General features: G+C 41.8%; 1 protein-coding gene across 1 annotated transcript in view; it reads left to right on the forward strand.

The window, feature by feature from the left end:
• Positions 1 to 17,210, forward strand: part of xpo4 (exportin 4) — an 82,957-nt gene that overhangs the window by 53,137 nt on the left and 12,610 nt on the right. Inside the window, exons 8-13 of the mRNA XM_078174659.1 lie at positions 684 to 841; positions 12,458 to 12,632; positions 13,206 to 13,382; positions 13,659 to 13,801; positions 14,015 to 14,160; positions 14,894 to 15,071. Coding sequence (XP_078030785.1) covers positions 684 to 841; positions 12,458 to 12,632; positions 13,206 to 13,382; positions 13,659 to 13,801; positions 14,015 to 14,160; positions 14,894 to 15,071 — 977 coding nt within the window. The remainder of the gene's footprint in view (positions 1 to 683; positions 842 to 12,457; positions 12,633 to 13,205; positions 13,383 to 13,658; positions 13,802 to 14,014; positions 14,161 to 14,893; positions 15,072 to 17,210) is intronic.

Genomic DNA, 17,210 nt, shown 5'->3' on the forward strand with positions numbered 1-17,210 from the left:
TTATTGTAACCTGTCTGTATGTGTTCACAAGAGAGATTCTGCAACAGCAGCCGGGACTCATACACCTGGTAGTGAAAGGGAGAGAGTGTGTCAGGTGTTTTGTCCTGGAGGCGGAAGTTGGTCTGGCTGGTGGAGCATTTTGGCCAGTCACACCAGTGCAAACTTTGGCTGAAGTTTATCAGATGTTACTGTAAATGTGTGCTGGAATTTCCTGCATTATGAGTGCTAGATTTGTGGGAATCACTGAAACAATCCTGCACTAAGCTTATTCTGCTGTGGTCTTTCATGTATAAAAGGCACTCTGGGGGAGAATGTCAGGTAGATGTGTTGCAGTCCTGCAGGTGGTCATGAGAATCAGGGAGGATATGAGACATTGACTCAGACCACACAGCTGAGCTTTGCCTCTGTTAATCCAGAGGGAAAAATGTGAACCCTCCTTGTTCTCATGTTGCAGGTGGGCAAGAAGACAAGACTGGAATGATCTGTGCTTGTTCAGTTGTTAAACGTGACACTGTGCAGAAGTTTTTCCACATATTTTATGTCAGTCTGTCTTTTTCACAGGGCTATGTTCGGATATCTGAGGTATCTGTGGGTTCATTCAGAGGTTTATCCTTCACTTGAGTACATTGTGTTATAACTTGAAAACAGAGACTGAGACTTACATTTATTCTCTCGTCTTGCAGGTACACAGGAAGATTCGGGAGGACTCGGACATGGCCCAGGACTCCTTGCAGTGCCTGGCCCAGCTGGCCTCCATGCACGGGCCCATCTTCCCCGACGAGAGCGCCCAGGTCTCCTACCTGGCTCACCTGGTGGAGGGCCTGCTCAGCATGATCAACGGGTCAGTGTGTCACTGTGCTGGAAAGCTGAACTTACAGTTTGTCGGTGGCTCAGAGCTCCTTTCAGTTCTGTGCTTAGTGCTTTGTAGCAGCTTGTAGTTAAAACTAAAGGGATGAACGTCTTACACTCACTTTGTTTGTCTTTACTTGGTGAAGTGTTTTAAGCCAGGCTAGTGGCTTAATGGATCGCAGTGTTGGTCTGTCTGTCAGTGGTCTGGTCCAATATCTCAACAGCTATTAAATGGATGCCGATTGAAGTCCCCCTCCAGACATGTTTTAAATACTTATAGCAATACTAATATTTTGTTTAGCATGGTTTTCCCACATGAAAGGTAAAAAAAAAAAATTCTGACAAAGGTCTGGCAGCAGATCTACTCTGTCTCCCTCACTGAGAAACTCTGGATCTGGCCTCTGCCCCGCCCACCACCACTGTTTGTGGTACGTTTAGCTTTCTACCTTCTTCAGGGCTGCTTGCGTTAGGTTGACCGGTGAAAGATGAGTATTCGCCAGAATGGCTAGTGCTAGCATCAGAGGAAACATTGTAGAGATGCAGCCAGACTTGTTTGACCCTCTGTCAGACCCAGACCCAGACTCAGATGAGATGAGGAGTCTGTTGTGCACCAAAATAGACGACAGGCAGACTTATCAGAATGGTATCAGCAGTTAGCATCTTTTATTTGTTTCTGTTGTTTTTTAGCTTGTAGCCTAACTGGCAGTTTCGGACACATTGTTGTTTTTTGTGAAACTTACAGTAATATCTGCTACGACGGAGTTTTTGGAAGGTATAGTGAAAGGAAGCTTGAAGATCCGATCTGCATCCAAAATCTGGTCACTGTAACATGTTTGCTGTCACAGCTTTCATCATGCTAATGCTAAGTCGGATCTCTGCACTGACAAGTCCGATCTGCGCTGGGCTGTGCTCAGGTTTGTTTGCCATTGTTGTGTTGAAGTCCCATATTAGACAGCGACTGGCTTTCATATTAGCGACATGCCTAATCTAGCTTGCCTGGTGTTCATTTGCAACTGGGAGATATTTTCCTCGAGGGCTTTCTACCAGGGGATTTCTTGGTAAGGGTTAGGAAAAAAGTCGTGGATTGGGTTAAAATGAAGACATTTCTCTCAGAACAGGCTGTCTTGGGGAAAGCCTACAAGAAACACTTACCCCATGTGCTATACATTGGTATTGGTATCATACAGACGCCTGGGAAGCATGCCTCCACCAGATGACACCACCAGATTTATCTCAGATTTTAGGGAAGTGCCAGGCATCACCCCCTTCGGTAGAGGAATGTGAACACCTCTATAGTGACAAACTTTGCACAGAAACAAGTCGGTATAGTCAAGGTCAGACTTTTTTCACTCCTTTCACAAGACATTACCACATGGATAATTGATATCAGTTGAAAATAAAGGGCAAATTGCACTCGACTGCAAAACTTTATGGCCATGTTTTTGCCGTATATCATTAGCGCAATATTTTGTGTGAATCGGGCCGTAAGATGGCGCAGATAGTGGTTGCAAGTGATGCAAAATTCATACTGGTATTAGCGGCTGCAGTCCAATCTTCATCGGAGTCTAAGAGTCAGATTTATTCAGAATATAGTTTCATATTTTCTTTAAGTACTTGTTCTCAGCCTGGAGGAGCGTCAGCATTGTCCTTCAAGTTGAGCTCAAGAATATACTGACATATTTTAAATAGACGAGATATCATGTTGGATTCTGGTTATTGTGAGACACACTGAAGGTTAAATGTTGCTTGTGGTGTTTCTGTAGTTTGAGGCAAAGTGCGAACTGTTATTGGCGTCTTGTTTGAATAATGTTGCCCCAGCTTGCTGATTAAACAGTGACGGTGTTGGCATCAGGGTGTCCACCAGCCACTGTGGAGAATTTCTACCATTTCAGGGTTAAATTTTAAGGACTGAACCAGTGCAGTGTGTCTGAAGTGTATTTATCAGTGAAATGTGAGGTTGTGTGCTGATAAGTAGTGCCAGTAACAGGAATGACTTTAAGGACAGGTTTAAATTTGTCTTAAAACAACACTAATATGCCACTTGCATCTGGTTATTGCTCCTCCTCTTCATATTAGCTGTGAAGAGATCCCAAAATCATCGGTTCTCACAGTATGGACCTGCTTGATTTAAAATGGTGTTTTCAAAGCTGCAGTTTTGTTCCAGTTGATACCAGCAGTCATTTAACTAATTTAAACATGTCACATTAATCTCTGTCTTGCTTTCTTTTGACAATTTGGCACGTCTTGTGTTTGATAATCTGCGGCACCTTCAGGTGATTTGGCACTGACAGGTGAGGCTGTTACGAACGACAGATGGAAGTAATTCAAATCTGCCCATTGAAAGCAGATCCCCCGGGATGAAGAGGTTATTACACACCCGCCACACTAAAATTAATGAACTTTCCTTTGCTCAATGGATCGCATTGTGCAGGGAATGACTGGAGAATAAAGAGCATAAAAATCACATGAGGTCTAAGGACTGCATTTACAGAATAATAATATTGTGTAATAAAGGCCACATGTCTGCGTTTGTGCACTTAAATCTAAATTTAATGCTTTTCTACAACCTCTGCTGTTCATTTTATGTAGCGTAGCGTTCACAAAGCAGGATCAGTCAGCACAGTTACTCTTCTATTACCTTGACTACGGTCTCAGTGGCTGTTTATCTCCCTCCACAATCTCAAGGATTTCATGTTTCTTAAATTCAGAAACTCAACAAGTGATGGGAGGCCAACGTCAGCAGGAGTGTGACTCATACCGTGCCATTTCTGCTTTATTTACAGGAAGTAATTGCTTGTTGAGTCTGTGTTTTTAATGGCCTCTGATTCCAGCATCTGTGCACAGTGTATGGGAAACTGGCTGGAGAGGGAACAGTGTGTCTTCCACTTCAGTAACAAATAGAGTTAACCAGGAATTTGCGTTTTCCCAGTTTCATCTGAAGCAGAATTTACGTGAAAGTGGATCAAATTATGGCTTTAGTCGTCACAGAGACTGTTTATTCAACGGGGGAGGAAAAGTCATCACTAGCAACCACTGAAACACTGGTAAATACTGGGTGTACGTGTGTGTAAGTGTGTCAGTCCTACAGTAGTTGCCCTCTAATTTAAAGTGAAGCTGTCCGACCTTTAACATAAAGCTGATGTTGAATCCAGAGTGGCATAGGTTTAATATTTAAACTATTTCTTCTTCTATAAAAAGAAATATTCTAACCTGCATTGCGTATGAAACCACATACTTTGCTGTACATACCCAATATGTGTATTGTCATTCAGCATACTTTTATGTACATGAACAGTAGTGTGTGTCTTTTTGGACGCACTGAGCTGTAATTACCACGCCACTTCTTGAGAGCCTCTTTGCCATTTGGAGACTCATAACCATGGCAACCTACGCCAGCCTCATCTGTACCATCATCTGCAGCATGATGAACCCTCTGGAGCTTTTATTTTTCATAACGTCTGTTGGAGAAAGTTATTTCAGCTGTTGGAAATGCTAACCACAGCCTAACTCGTTGTGTAACATCTCGTCACAGGCATCTTAGCTACATGCTGATAAGCTAATGTGTAGCAGGAATAATGTTTATGTGTGTACCAAATGTCGTGGCACGCCATGCAAATAGTCTCTGAGATATCTCAATCTGGATCAAAGGGTTGGAGTGACCGACCAATGTCCCTGGAGCCACGCCGCTTGCATGGCTAACAAAAAGCCCAAACAATGATGTTCCATAACAAAGCTGTAATAAGTCATCCATCTGTCATGGTTTCCCAACCACAATACTTCATATGGTGTTTTCTAAATTGCACATCAGGCAGCAGACTCATGACCAAAATAATTCATCACTTATTGATGTTACAGAACGGCCATGGTCACTGCTGCTGTTGGTAATGTTTTCATCACTACTGCATTGCATTGTGGGATATTTATGCCAGCGCAGTGTCCAATGTTGCCACATTATAATGTTTATTTGGAAATATTATGTCATTCACATTCTTGTGGTTTCATACTAAGGCTTCAGACATACGAAAACTCATACACACTATTTTAACTTACTAAATAGCATGTTAGTATGGGTAGAAGCCATCTGGTAACTGTGGATCATTGATATCTGTAAAATAATTTCAAGCAGGAGTCGGACATCAATAACAAAATGTAATTTTGAAGGGGCGTCGGTGGCTTAGTGGTAGAGCAGGCGCCCCATGTATAAGGCTGTTGCCACAGCGGCCCGGGTTCGACTCCAGCCTGTGGCCCTTTGCTGCATGTCACTCCCTCTCTCTCTCTCCCCCCCCTTTCACACTTGTCTGTCCTATCAATTAAAGGCTTAAAATGCCCGAAAAAATATCTTTAAAAAAAAAAAATGTAATTTGAGAAATTATTCCATCTCGTAAGGGGCTCATTGCATGGGTTAAGTTTACTCTCAAAAAAAATATATAAGATGCAAGTCTCCTTCAAAAACAATCGAAGGCACACTGTAGGGTTTGTGCAAAAAATGCCTGTATTTTACGTGGCAATATAGATTTAAAAAAAAAAGACTAAGTTCTGACTCAGAGGTCTTCATCAGGGTCAATGCCTGCTGTAGCTACAAACCTTTTTCACTATAGTCAACTAAATGTTGACTAGTGCTTTTATAGAAAAGTTATAAATATGTATAGATGATTAAAATAAAACAAAGTGAAACAGCATAATGCACATAAATATAAGTAAGCAGGAAACGAAACTATTTCAAGCACCTTTTAAGCTCATATGTCGCAAAGTGCTTAACAGTAAAAGACAAGAGCAAGACATGAAATACAATTAGCCACAAAATATGAGAAATTATAGTCACTGAAATATGTTACAGTGAAAAATTCTGTCACATTATTTTGGCACATTTATTTTTCTAAATGAAAAGGAAACCACACTTTATTTTTTAAGGTATTCTAAAGAAGTGGGAAACACAGAAATCTAGTAAATGAATGTAACATGGAAATAAAGTTAAAACTGGAGCTGATTCAAGTCCAAAATCAGAGTTTGTGGTCAGTCTTTAAAGCTGTTATCTAAATATATTTTTGACTGATAAAATAATGAAAGTGTGCAGTGAATTTTGGCCTCTTATTCAAAAAAAGTTAGCTCTTGTCCTTGTTTCATTATTACGGCGTTTTCAAAACTCACAAAGCATCAAAATGGCTTTTGGTTTCCTCTAGAACAAATTGTGTGTGTGTGCTCCAGTGTAAATCCCTTTACTAAGCAGAACTGAACCTGGGTGTTCCGAGCAAAGGAAATAAATGTTCTTCGTCTCTCCAGCTCAGCCTCAAAGCCAGTTTTCATCAATACTTCCTGCAGAGGCGTCAATTTGGACCTCTGCGTCAAGAATCTGTAATCAGAGCTTACAGTCAGAAGTAAAGCAGCAATTGTTTCGAGCCTCCGTCCTGCAGAAATAATCAAATCTTCACTCAAGTAATCAAGGAGTTATAATCAAAGTGACCGACAGAAAAATGATCAGTTGTACTCGAGATGAATCGAGAAAGAGATGGGTTTCACTGGCGTTCTGCAGATGTGTGTCATCAAAGAGCCACAGGACCTCCTCAGTCTGTGATTCTTCTATCAGCTGCTTGTTAGCAGAGGTCATGTGAAGAAATAGAGCTGTGTGATGCTGTGGATTTGCTCACAGGCAGCTGCTTGGAGCCCATTGATTGTTCCTGTGCGCGGTGCAGGGGAGTCACAGTGTGTTTTGGGCTACAGGAAAATGCATTAGAAGAGATTACTGCTCTGTTTTTAGCAGCTGGGTGAGGCGGCGGTTAGCGTCCAAGACCAGCCTCAAGTAATTAAAAAAGGAAACACACTCTGCCCTTTCTCACCTTGTAATGCCAGAGTGCAGACAAAAGAACTTTGCCCCAGTTGTTCATGTGTTTAGAATTGTTAAAGGAGCGTCCTCTACAGCGTGCTACTAACCATTATTTTTAATTTAACAATCGTTGCTTAGTCAAACATCAAAGAATAGTGAAAAACGCCACGATTTTCTAAAGCTCAAGGTGACAAATGTCTTGATTTGTTCAAGTCTGAAACCCAAAATAGTGCATAATAATAAAACAGAAAAGTAGCAAATCTGCACACTGGAGTCACTTTAGCCAGAGAATAGTCTGAGTTTCTGCTAGAAAAAAATGACATGAGAATCTGTATGACTTTAAGAATAAAAGGCAAGAAGGAAAAGATTATTCACCTTGTTCCTACCTTTGTCGTCCCTGCAGCGCTGTTTGAGCAAAGCACTGTTGTTGCTGAATACCTTGCTGACACCATCTTGTCTCTGAGTGCCTCACAGCCAGACCAGCTGTCTGTAGTGCCGAAGGGAAGGTGAACCAGTGTTGCCACACCTACATCAGCAACCTGTGCCAACAGTGTCACAGCACTGAATCTAACTTGTCTAAGCAGTATGACAGTGTGTGTAATATTGTGTTTGTCATGCCGTGTGCGATTGACTGCCGAGCCTAAGCAGGCAACAGGAAGGACATTGAATTTCAGAGACGAGAGCACTCTCTCAAGCCCCCTATATACAGCCTGTCCAAGGCGGGAATGTTGCATCATTATTCTGCCTCGCTATTTCGTAAAACCATAGACTGTATAATAAAGATGGACAACATGACTCCACTCCAACATGGCTCCCATAGGTGTATAATAATAACTAAATACTGGACCCCAAGATGGCAGCTATTCATTCCAATGGAGTTGCTTACCTGGCACATACAGCAAAGAAGGTTTCTAGCTTTCAGGTGTACTTTCATGGTATGCGGCCCACTGAATATGTGCAGTAGTGTTTCTCCCACTGGCCCTGCCCACAAGTTCCTGCTTGGCTCACAGACTTTACATTGTGACGACATCCCAGATTTTTTTAAATCACTTTTTCGGCTCAAGGAAAGTTTTACAGATACAAAACCTTTATAGTGTAAAAATGTGGAATATAAAGAGTCATAATTGACCTTGTTTGCAATCAGAACTATCTAGTAGCTGGTTCCCGCCAAAGTTTTCCTCAGGATAGATGGCGCTCAGAGTCTCGCAGTTTTATCTGATGAAGCGAATCATTAGAGGTCTTTGGACGGAAACGTTCTCAACCTACTCTCAAACTTTAAATCGGTAAGAAGCCCGGCTCGCTGGTCTGGAGCCAGGTTTGGAAAGTGAGATGCCTTGTGGCCCACATTTGGTAAGCACAACTGGTGCTGTGGGATGAACCGAACTGTTTCACAGACGTCTCTTTCACGTTGGTGGTCTACGGGGAAAAATGCTTTTTGGACTGCAGGGATTTTAGGCCACTGGAAAAAATCGGATGCAAGGCTTAGCTGCATCCCTGGGGGCCTGACCATTCCCCAAAAGTGAAGCCCAAACATCTCCACCGCCCCCTGGTGGCTGGCTGCAGGATAAGTCTCAACCCCGCCCCCTCTGTGTAAGCGAACAGGACATGGGCCAAACTAAAATATCAAAATACACGTCAAAGATGGTCTTTGTTCACGTGTTCTTGTTTCTGGAAAGTTTGGCTTTGATTAAGTTATTTGATGCTATAAAAAGCAGGTTTGACATTCGTAATGACAGCTGTGTGTGCCAGTTGGTGGCGCCGATCATGATTGGTTCAACAGATGTATGGGTAAGAACTCAATACCACAGAGATTGCTACTGCTCAGACTCTGTCCCCAGATTACGTCACCATTGCATGATGGCGGCGGCTTTGTCCGGGATATTTTGGCTTCATTTCTGTACAGTTGGAGGAAGTGGAGACGTAATGTCCATCTCTATGTACAGTCACTGCGTAAAATGTACAAGCATGGGTTGGTCAAAGGTCACTGTGACATCATAGTACGTTTGCCATAACTCAGTAGTTTGTACGTTAATCATGACAAAATGTCACACAGATATCTGATATGATAAAATGATGAAGTGATGACAGACCAAAAGGTCAAAGGTCAGCTTCACTGTGACATCATAATGTTCTGCAAAAATACTTTTCTGGACATTATTCAGTGTCTTAACTCGGCAACAGAAGGGGAGACATTTGGTCAGATACAGAATACGTGACACTAATCTTGAAACTGTGGTGGCAGGGCAGATCGTCCATGCTGCCTAGTTCATGATGTGTGTGAAGCATCCATGTTTTAAAATTTGTAGCTTCTTCACAGCAGCATCCAAATGTGAGGCACTGTCTACGGTCATGGCTACGCAAGTCTGTACAGACATGGATGTGAACTGCAACTCTAATGATTGGCGCAGACGTGTAACCACAAGATGACATTTCTAGTTGAATCATTTTGTGTCCTTTGTCTAGCCTCTGTGTAACTGTTAATAAAAGGGGGATAGAAAAAAGTTATAGTTTATTGAAGGGTTTTTAACAGACATAGTGGCGTTCATGGGAGCTCTGTGTGTGTGTGCGCGCGTGTGTGTGTTGGAGAGATGATTATCTAGAAGCAGCGTTTTACGTTAGTTTGCGGGTGTGTCTGCAGCCAGTGGTTCTGATCTGACTTACACTCACATATGAAGTATAAATAACCGAGACGTACACTTGAATGTGAGCAGCAGCTTGTTGTTGGACCATGTGATCCAGTGAGTAGGGGTCGCTCTCTTTTCTCTCACAGGCCCTCCCTCCCTCCCTCCCTCCCTCTCTCTTCCCTCCTCTCCTGCTCCGTCTGTAATCACCTATTCTTGGAGCTTTTTTCCAATTGCCTCATCGGAAAACCATGCGGAGAGGGATGGCCGATCTGCAGTGATTGAACAGTTCTGCTCGCAATTTAACTCCATCTGATAGGGGTTAGCGAGGCCTCTCTCACACAGCGTTCCTCTCCGACTGACTGTGGGAGAGAGAGGTGTGTCGGCTCAAACACAAACTCAACACTCAGACTTTTGCTTTTTCTGGTGCAGCAAAGGCAACACACACAAAAAAGACTAAAATATACAGGAAACTTCAAGGGTGGTGTTGGTTTTGTGGAGGGTTTTTAAATGAGGGATTTTCCCTTGAATGTTAGTAACATGGCATATTTAGACTTTGATCTGTTAACCTCTTCAGCTCTCAACCATAGAGCCATTTTTGCCTTTTTAAGAGGGGAGAGGGGATCTTTAGGTGGAGATAGCAGGTCAACAGTAGATACCACATAGAAGTAGTGTACATCATCTGAAAGCCTGGAAACCTGGAAATTAATTTGAGTTTTTCTTGTCACAAATTTGTAATAAACATTGTTTTTGGTTAGACATTTATTTAAACTTTTAAAGTTGAGTGTATAGAGGTGTAGAACATTATGATTGAAGTATATAATGGCCATTCCTGCATTCAGTTATGCCTCATAAGATTTTTGGGTTGATATTATTAGTCTCACAGATTTGATGCCAAATTTTAACATTTTATATCACTTTATAGTTGATAAAAATTGTCAACAATGCCACATTAAGACTCCAAGACTTTGAGGAACAAAAATGAATGCTGGGAATTGGTTTCAAAAACTTCTGACATTTGGAGATTTCTGCAAGAATTGCATTCTTCTGCAGTTGGATGGTGAGCACTTCTGTTCTGGAAGCTGCTGAGAATCCTCCTTATTGTCCATATACCTACGAAAGCCATCCATCCCCTAGATGCACGAGGTCTCTAGTTTGAGGCTGTGAAGTTTCATGAGGCTGTGATTATCGTAGAGGTCACTGTGGGTCATTTTATACAGTGAGGTCAAGTTTCAATAAATGGTCTCACTACAATGAAATGGGTCCTATGGGGGGTAACGTCATCACAGATGAATAAAAATGGGCTCATTGAATCCACAAGAGTCTCAGCTTTCCAGTCAGACTCAATTTATACAATTCCAAGACATTATGGACCCCAGTAAGCAGAAATATTCAAATACAATAGGCAACTTTTACTGCATGAAGAAAACTGCATAGTTTTTGCCCAGAACTGCATGGGACTAGCATAAAGTGGGCCTCCCTGTAAAGTGGAGACTTGTGAGCACCCATAGATTCAATTTTCATTCATATTTCCTGAGATGAGAGGTGAAAGGACCCCTGTGAAAATGGCCATGCCAGTTTTTCCTTCGCCAAACTTTAGCCTAACTTTGAAGCGTTACTTAACTACCTTCCAAACAAGCAGGCATGACATGGTTACCAATGGATGCCTTAGGTTGTCTCGTTTCATACGATACCAGAATCTTCACTCTAAACTCAGCTCACTACAGCCTCTGAAAGATTGTACTGTCGGCTGAGGACACTGGCGTCCCTTCCCTGGGGGAGTGGAAAAGGTTCACTCATCAAAAATGTAGAAAATCCTGGCAAGTTTTCAGAATTGTTTCATCGTATAAGAACTTAATCCTGTTTGTTTTGTTGTGCACTCATGAGTAAAGCCTGTCTTAATATTGTGTTCTTTAGCTTATCACAGATCTATCTGTGTCATCGTATATGTTGTCCTATCTGTGCAGACATGGGCGCATTGTTGACATATTGTTATTTTGAGGCAGCAGAAAGTGACTGCACCAATTACCTAAAAAAAATCCTGGTCTCAAGTTAAGATGGTGCAGTATTTTCCTGCTGTTTAAAGGGTGCATTATTTAGATTGTAAGATGCGCCTACATAGGCAGGTTCACAACTTGTGTACACTCTCACCCTTTGCCCCTCACACCTCACTTGTGGAGTTGGAGAATGCATCTATAGATCATTAGGGCCCTCTGTATTACTGAACAATATCTGACACCTGATTAAATGCTCCTCATTAACTTTGAGCTTTTTATTATTTTAAAAACGTGGCTGCATTCTTCTTCTTCTTCTTGTGATCCTCCGATATGTCTTCACATTGATCGTACAGACACTGCGGTCGGCTTGTCCTGATGGTGCAGAATTACGATTACAAGCCACTTTTATATCTGCTTTTAAAATTCACCAACACGCAGCCAAATATGATTTTAGCGTGTCCACACATGTCACTTCGTGCTTCGTGGTACGATCTGATGATGAAAGCCTCCTCCAAACGAGATGTGTAATTACAGCCATCCTGTATATCATCATGTACTTTGTGTACCGTACCATGAGGGAGAAATACCATAAAAATAACCTCAGATGCAGCTGTGGAAAACTGCTCAGGGGTCAAGTTGCCCACGAGTTTTTGGTTAAGGATCAATTTTCATGCTTGTTTCCAAAACCTCAGTCACCAGTGGGTAAACTGGAAAGTGACCCCAGTTTAGCCTCTGCCTCACCCTGCGGAGTGGAAACTGTCCGTCCTCGGGCCAACGCTTGGGAAAAGGAGCAGTTTAACCTTTTCTGACAAGAGAAGGAAATTGATTTTGTACCACTGGATGAGTGGTGGAAGAAGAACTCGGATCCCTTAGTTGAAGTGGAAATACTTCAGCCTAAAAATACTTCATTAGAAGTTAACGTTCTCGAGGTAGTTCCAGAAGTACTGTCAGCAAAATGTACTTAAAGTATCAAAAGTAAAAGTTGTCATTATGCAGAACTCCTCACAAGGTGTTAGATTATTATAATTTTCTGTTTTTATCTCGAACAAATACATATAGTACATGCTGCACTGATAATTTCTCACCCTGACTCTCCCAACAGTATTAATCATTTTATTGATTTATGTGGATCTTTTCTTTAGTTCACATTTTATTTTCTGTGTTCTCAGGATTGAGATCGAGGACTCGGAGGCTGTGGGCATCTCCAACATCATCTCCAACATGATCACCATGTTCCCTCGAAGTACTTTAACAGCGCTGCCCAGCGACCTCTTCACCTCCTTCATCAACTGCCTCACGCTGCTCACCTGCTCGTTTGGACGCAGCGCCGCCCTCGAGGAGGTGGTGAGTAATAAGGAGTTCATGCCAAACCTATTTGCTGAAGGTTTCAAAGGATTAAGTGTTCAATTTTTTTTTGGTTCTTTCTTTATTTCATTTGAATGTTTTTGAGGATCCTAATGGAATAAAATAATCCAATATCACAAGGGAAAAAAACATACATCAAGAGATAATCGTAATAAATATTTTCTATAGCAGAAATATGTTTTTTTCTGCTTTCCTCTTCTGTTAAATCATCTCGTGAGCTCCTTGAATTTTTTTATTCCTTATTATAATATCATTACATTTAAAGACGATGTACAGTGACTGTAGGAGTTAAAGTGATCAAAAATAGCCATCTTTGATATGTGAAATCCAAATTTTAAGTCACAGTTTAGGCCAGAGCGCATCAGTGACCACTGTTCAACAGTGTGAAAATGATTCTGTGTGTATGATATGAACACATATTGAATATATGACCTGAGCGATTTATGTCACTGACTTGTCACTGGGTCATTAAAGACAACAAAGCCCAGAGATCTGAGTCTCATTATGACATTTTGTTGCTGACATCCACTCGCTCTTCTTCTCTTTGCTCAGCTGGATAAGGACGACATGGTTTACATGGAGGCGTACGACAAGCTGCTGGAGTCGTGGTTGACGCTCGTCCAGGACGAGGAGCATTTTCCTCGCGGCTGCTTCGTCCAGCCAGCGATCCAGGTTTTTAACTCGTACATCCAGTGTCACTTGGCTGCTCCTGACGGCACCCGGAACCTGGTGAGACTCTGATGCAGTATTTCACTTAACATTCATGATAAAACAGTGTGTTTTACTGAGGGAAGGCAACCCTAAAGATTTGGAAGATGTGTTACAGGATAGAAATGAAGCATTCTGTTCCATTAATTTCAGCACTATAATACTAGATATACTCATGCCATTATGTTCAAAGCCATGATTGCTCTCTATCCTCCTCACAACACGTTGACTTACTTTTCCTTTCACATTTTCTCTTTGTGATTTATAAAACCCTGACCCCACGCTCACCTTCCTCAGTCAGTGAATGGCATATCATCTCATGAAGAAGAAGAGATCAACGAGCTGCAGGAAGACGACAGAGAGCTGTTCTCCGACCAGCTGTCCAGCATCGGTGTGCTGGGACGTGTAGCAGCTGACCACTGTATCCCTCTGCTCACAAGGTAAACTAGTAAAACTTAACCAAGTACTTCATACCATCTCCTGCTGTGACCTCTCCATGAGACACCTCCAGAAGGCAGAATTTCTCTCTTGACTTTTGTTTAGTTGCATAATTATAATTTCATTGGAGATATATTGTAATCTTGGAGTTCAGGTAGCGAACACTGTGATTGTGTTTCCCATGTTAACGCCAATCTTGTGACGTCGTCCTGCAGCCTCCTCGAGGACCGGGTGACACGGCTGCACGGTCAGCTCCAGAGGACCCAACAGCACCTCATGGCCACGTCTGACCCCGGGTCAATGGACCGCAAAGTGCTGGACGACCTCTACGAGGACATCCACTGGCTCATACTGGTGTCAGGTCAGCAGCAAGACGTGACACTCTGTGTCTTTTTATTTTTAAAAAGATATAAGATTTTGGAGTTGTCTGATCTCTTTATACATTGACTGGATCAATTTTAGTGAAAAACGATATATTTCACTACTAAGAAATACACATTTAAACTAGTTGCAGTCAAGTATAACAGGGTTCAGACATATATTTGTGAAATCACAGAGGGCACTTTGAAAAAGCTGTGTGATGTTCTTCTACACTAGAATATGGCATTTTTTAATAGTGTTCACAAATTACTTTTCCAGTGCAGTTTATTCCAATTAAGTGACGTTATTTGTGAACAAGACAAATGAGCAGAGCTCCACCCGGCTGTGTGGGTTTGTGTTAATGAAATATTGTCTGAATCAGCATCATTAAGGGCGTGCACAGCAGCACTGCAGACTCCTCACCATAAACTTACCATTTAGGTTGGCTGGGCCCAAAGGAGCGGCCTTTAGGGATGAAATTCTGTATTTTATTTTAATTTTTATGACCCTGTTACAGACCTTATTGTGAGCAGTTTCATGTAGGAACTGTTTCTTTCTACTGAACTACACCAGCCAACCATATCATTGTGCAGAAGGAAGAGTGCATCTACTCATGGACGAGATGTTTGACAGCACAAGATGTAAACACTAATGATGATAATCTAGTTGTGTATTTTTTGTTTTGGAAAAGTAGGCTTTAACATGCCATCTATATCTGTCTGTGCGTCCTTTAGGGTATTTATTAGCAGACGACCCTCAGGGTGAAACCCCGTTGATCCCCTCAGAGGTGATGGAGTTCTCCATCAAACACTCGACAGAAGTAGACATCAACACAACACTGCAGATCCTCGGGTCACCGGGGGAGAAGGCTTCATCCATACCAGGCTGCAACCGCACAGACTCCGTCATCAGGTATTGTGTGTGTTAAAGGTCGATAAAATGCTTTGAAATATTTTAAGTGCCCATTTGGCATTGGATGCTGCTGAAAAACAAGATTGACCACTCAGGAATTTATAAGATGTGCTGAGTATGCTGTTGTCCTCTACCAAAACACACTGAAGACTCTTCCGATTATTTCCATCATCGTACATCAGAGAGAACAGTAGGGCCGAAACATCCGTTGGATTCTGTTGAGTGAACCTGAAGAAGCCACAGGCAAAACACATTGTTGTCTCTCAACAAGATCACAGTAATTCAGTTCAGTGTGTAGTGGTTTATGTTTAGGATTTTATTTGAGATTTTCCTGCATCCGACCAGCACCTGGTGCTTGATACTTTCTGTGCAGAGGGAGTTCTGCTTAATAGTGAAAAAAGCCAAACATTTGCTGTTTCGTGTTTCTTAGATGTGAGATTTTGATGCTTTTCTTTGTCGTACATGAGAATAAACCAAAAAGCTTTGAATTTTTGGACCGTTCGTCTGATAAACGTACTATTTGAAGACGTCACCTTGGGCTCTGTAAAATCACACAGGCATGTTTCACTTTTTTCTGACATTTTATTGACAAAAAGATTAGATTAAATTGATACTGAAAATAGGGGAGTCCCCGACTAAGAATTTACTTTGTTGAATAGGATTCGTCAAGTCATGCCTGTCATCAACTAAGGGCCTGTCCCAATACCCACATTTTCCCTAGAAATACCCACTTGCACTTGGTTGTGCGCGGTCATGTTTAAGCTAGTGCTGTCCCAAAACAGAATTGAGGTAGTGGAAATGGTTTCCAACACTTAAAACCCGCACTAGATTCCAAGGGAGCCCCAGCCCACACTTTCAACGAAGTAGAAGATGAAACAACTTGTGAAGTCAGCAACTTCGGCAAGTTTTGAAAGACAATTCGTTACTGTACGATCGGAATGTAGGCTATACAGACAAGAGATGGTTGGACTAGCGTAAACTCATTAGCAACTGGGTTGAACACAGCGTCCAAATATTTAAACAAAACGACGTACCCGAACAAAATCGATCAGAACTAGAAGACGTTGTAGGCGCCTCCTGTTTTCAGCATTTCTTCTCCGTTGATTCATCAGACAGAGAAGAATAAACATAGCACACACCACAACACAAGCGCAGGAGCCGGCATTTTCATTGCGTCGCTACTATGCGTGACATATGCCTGCAATTCGGCCACGCAGACTTGCATGAAGTGGTGTCCCATTTCTTAGGGAAAGATCTCTACCCTAATATTTTTCACTTCCCTCATCAAGGGTCTTGTAAACTAGGGCACTCAATACCAAGTGAAAGATTTAAAGGGTAGAAATGGGATTGGGCCTTAAAGTTGAATCATGTTTTGTTTTGGGTTTTTTGCTCATTGATCCATTTTGTCATTTTCAGCATTAGTTTAAAAAAATTTCACACCAGGAAAAAAAAGAGCTGAAACACCCAGTTAAACAATTCATCTTCTTGGCCTGACAAACAAACTTGGTTCCATCTATCCCTGTTTGTTGTGTAGAAGTGTGTGTGACTGTAGGTGCGGCAGCAGCGCTGTCGACAGTACTGATAGGGAGTGAAGAGATCGATAGACAGTCAGAACACATCACTTAGTTCAGTTCCTGTTTGCTTTCGGTGGGTGGAAACAGAACTTTCGACTTTCTGTTGGAGCGCGAGAGAGATGTAAGACATAAACAGCTGTTTGAGTGTCTTCCTCTGCAGGTTTTGACAGAAAACTGTTTATAAGATCAAAAAATATTAACACTGTGTAAACACTACGTTCTATTGTGAGTGCTCTGATTTATGAATTTGAAAATGGAATGATCCTTTGTTTCATAACCACCTCCTTAGATCAAATAGTCGACTATTCAGGATCACCCCTAAATCAAACCACTAGTCCCCTTTTTTTGCAACTGGAACCAAATGAATTTGCAAATATTTCATGTTTCATGTCTAAAGCCGCCTTTTTGTCTCAATTTTCCGGGAATTAAGTTGTTATTGTCTTCCTCTTTTTGCCATTAAAACACATACAGTGTAAACAAGGATTCAAATGATGCGGCTGGAGGAACTTTAAAGTTTTATATTTTGAATTGTGCAGCATTTTGTAAGTGTTCCTGCAGGATTTTT

This window comes from Epinephelus lanceolatus, chromosome 14 (assembly GCF_041903045.1).
Source record: "Epinephelus lanceolatus isolate andai-2023 chromosome 14, ASM4190304v1, whole genome shotgun sequence".
NCBI lineage: Eukaryota > Metazoa > Chordata > Actinopteri > Perciformes > Serranidae > Epinephelus > Epinephelus lanceolatus.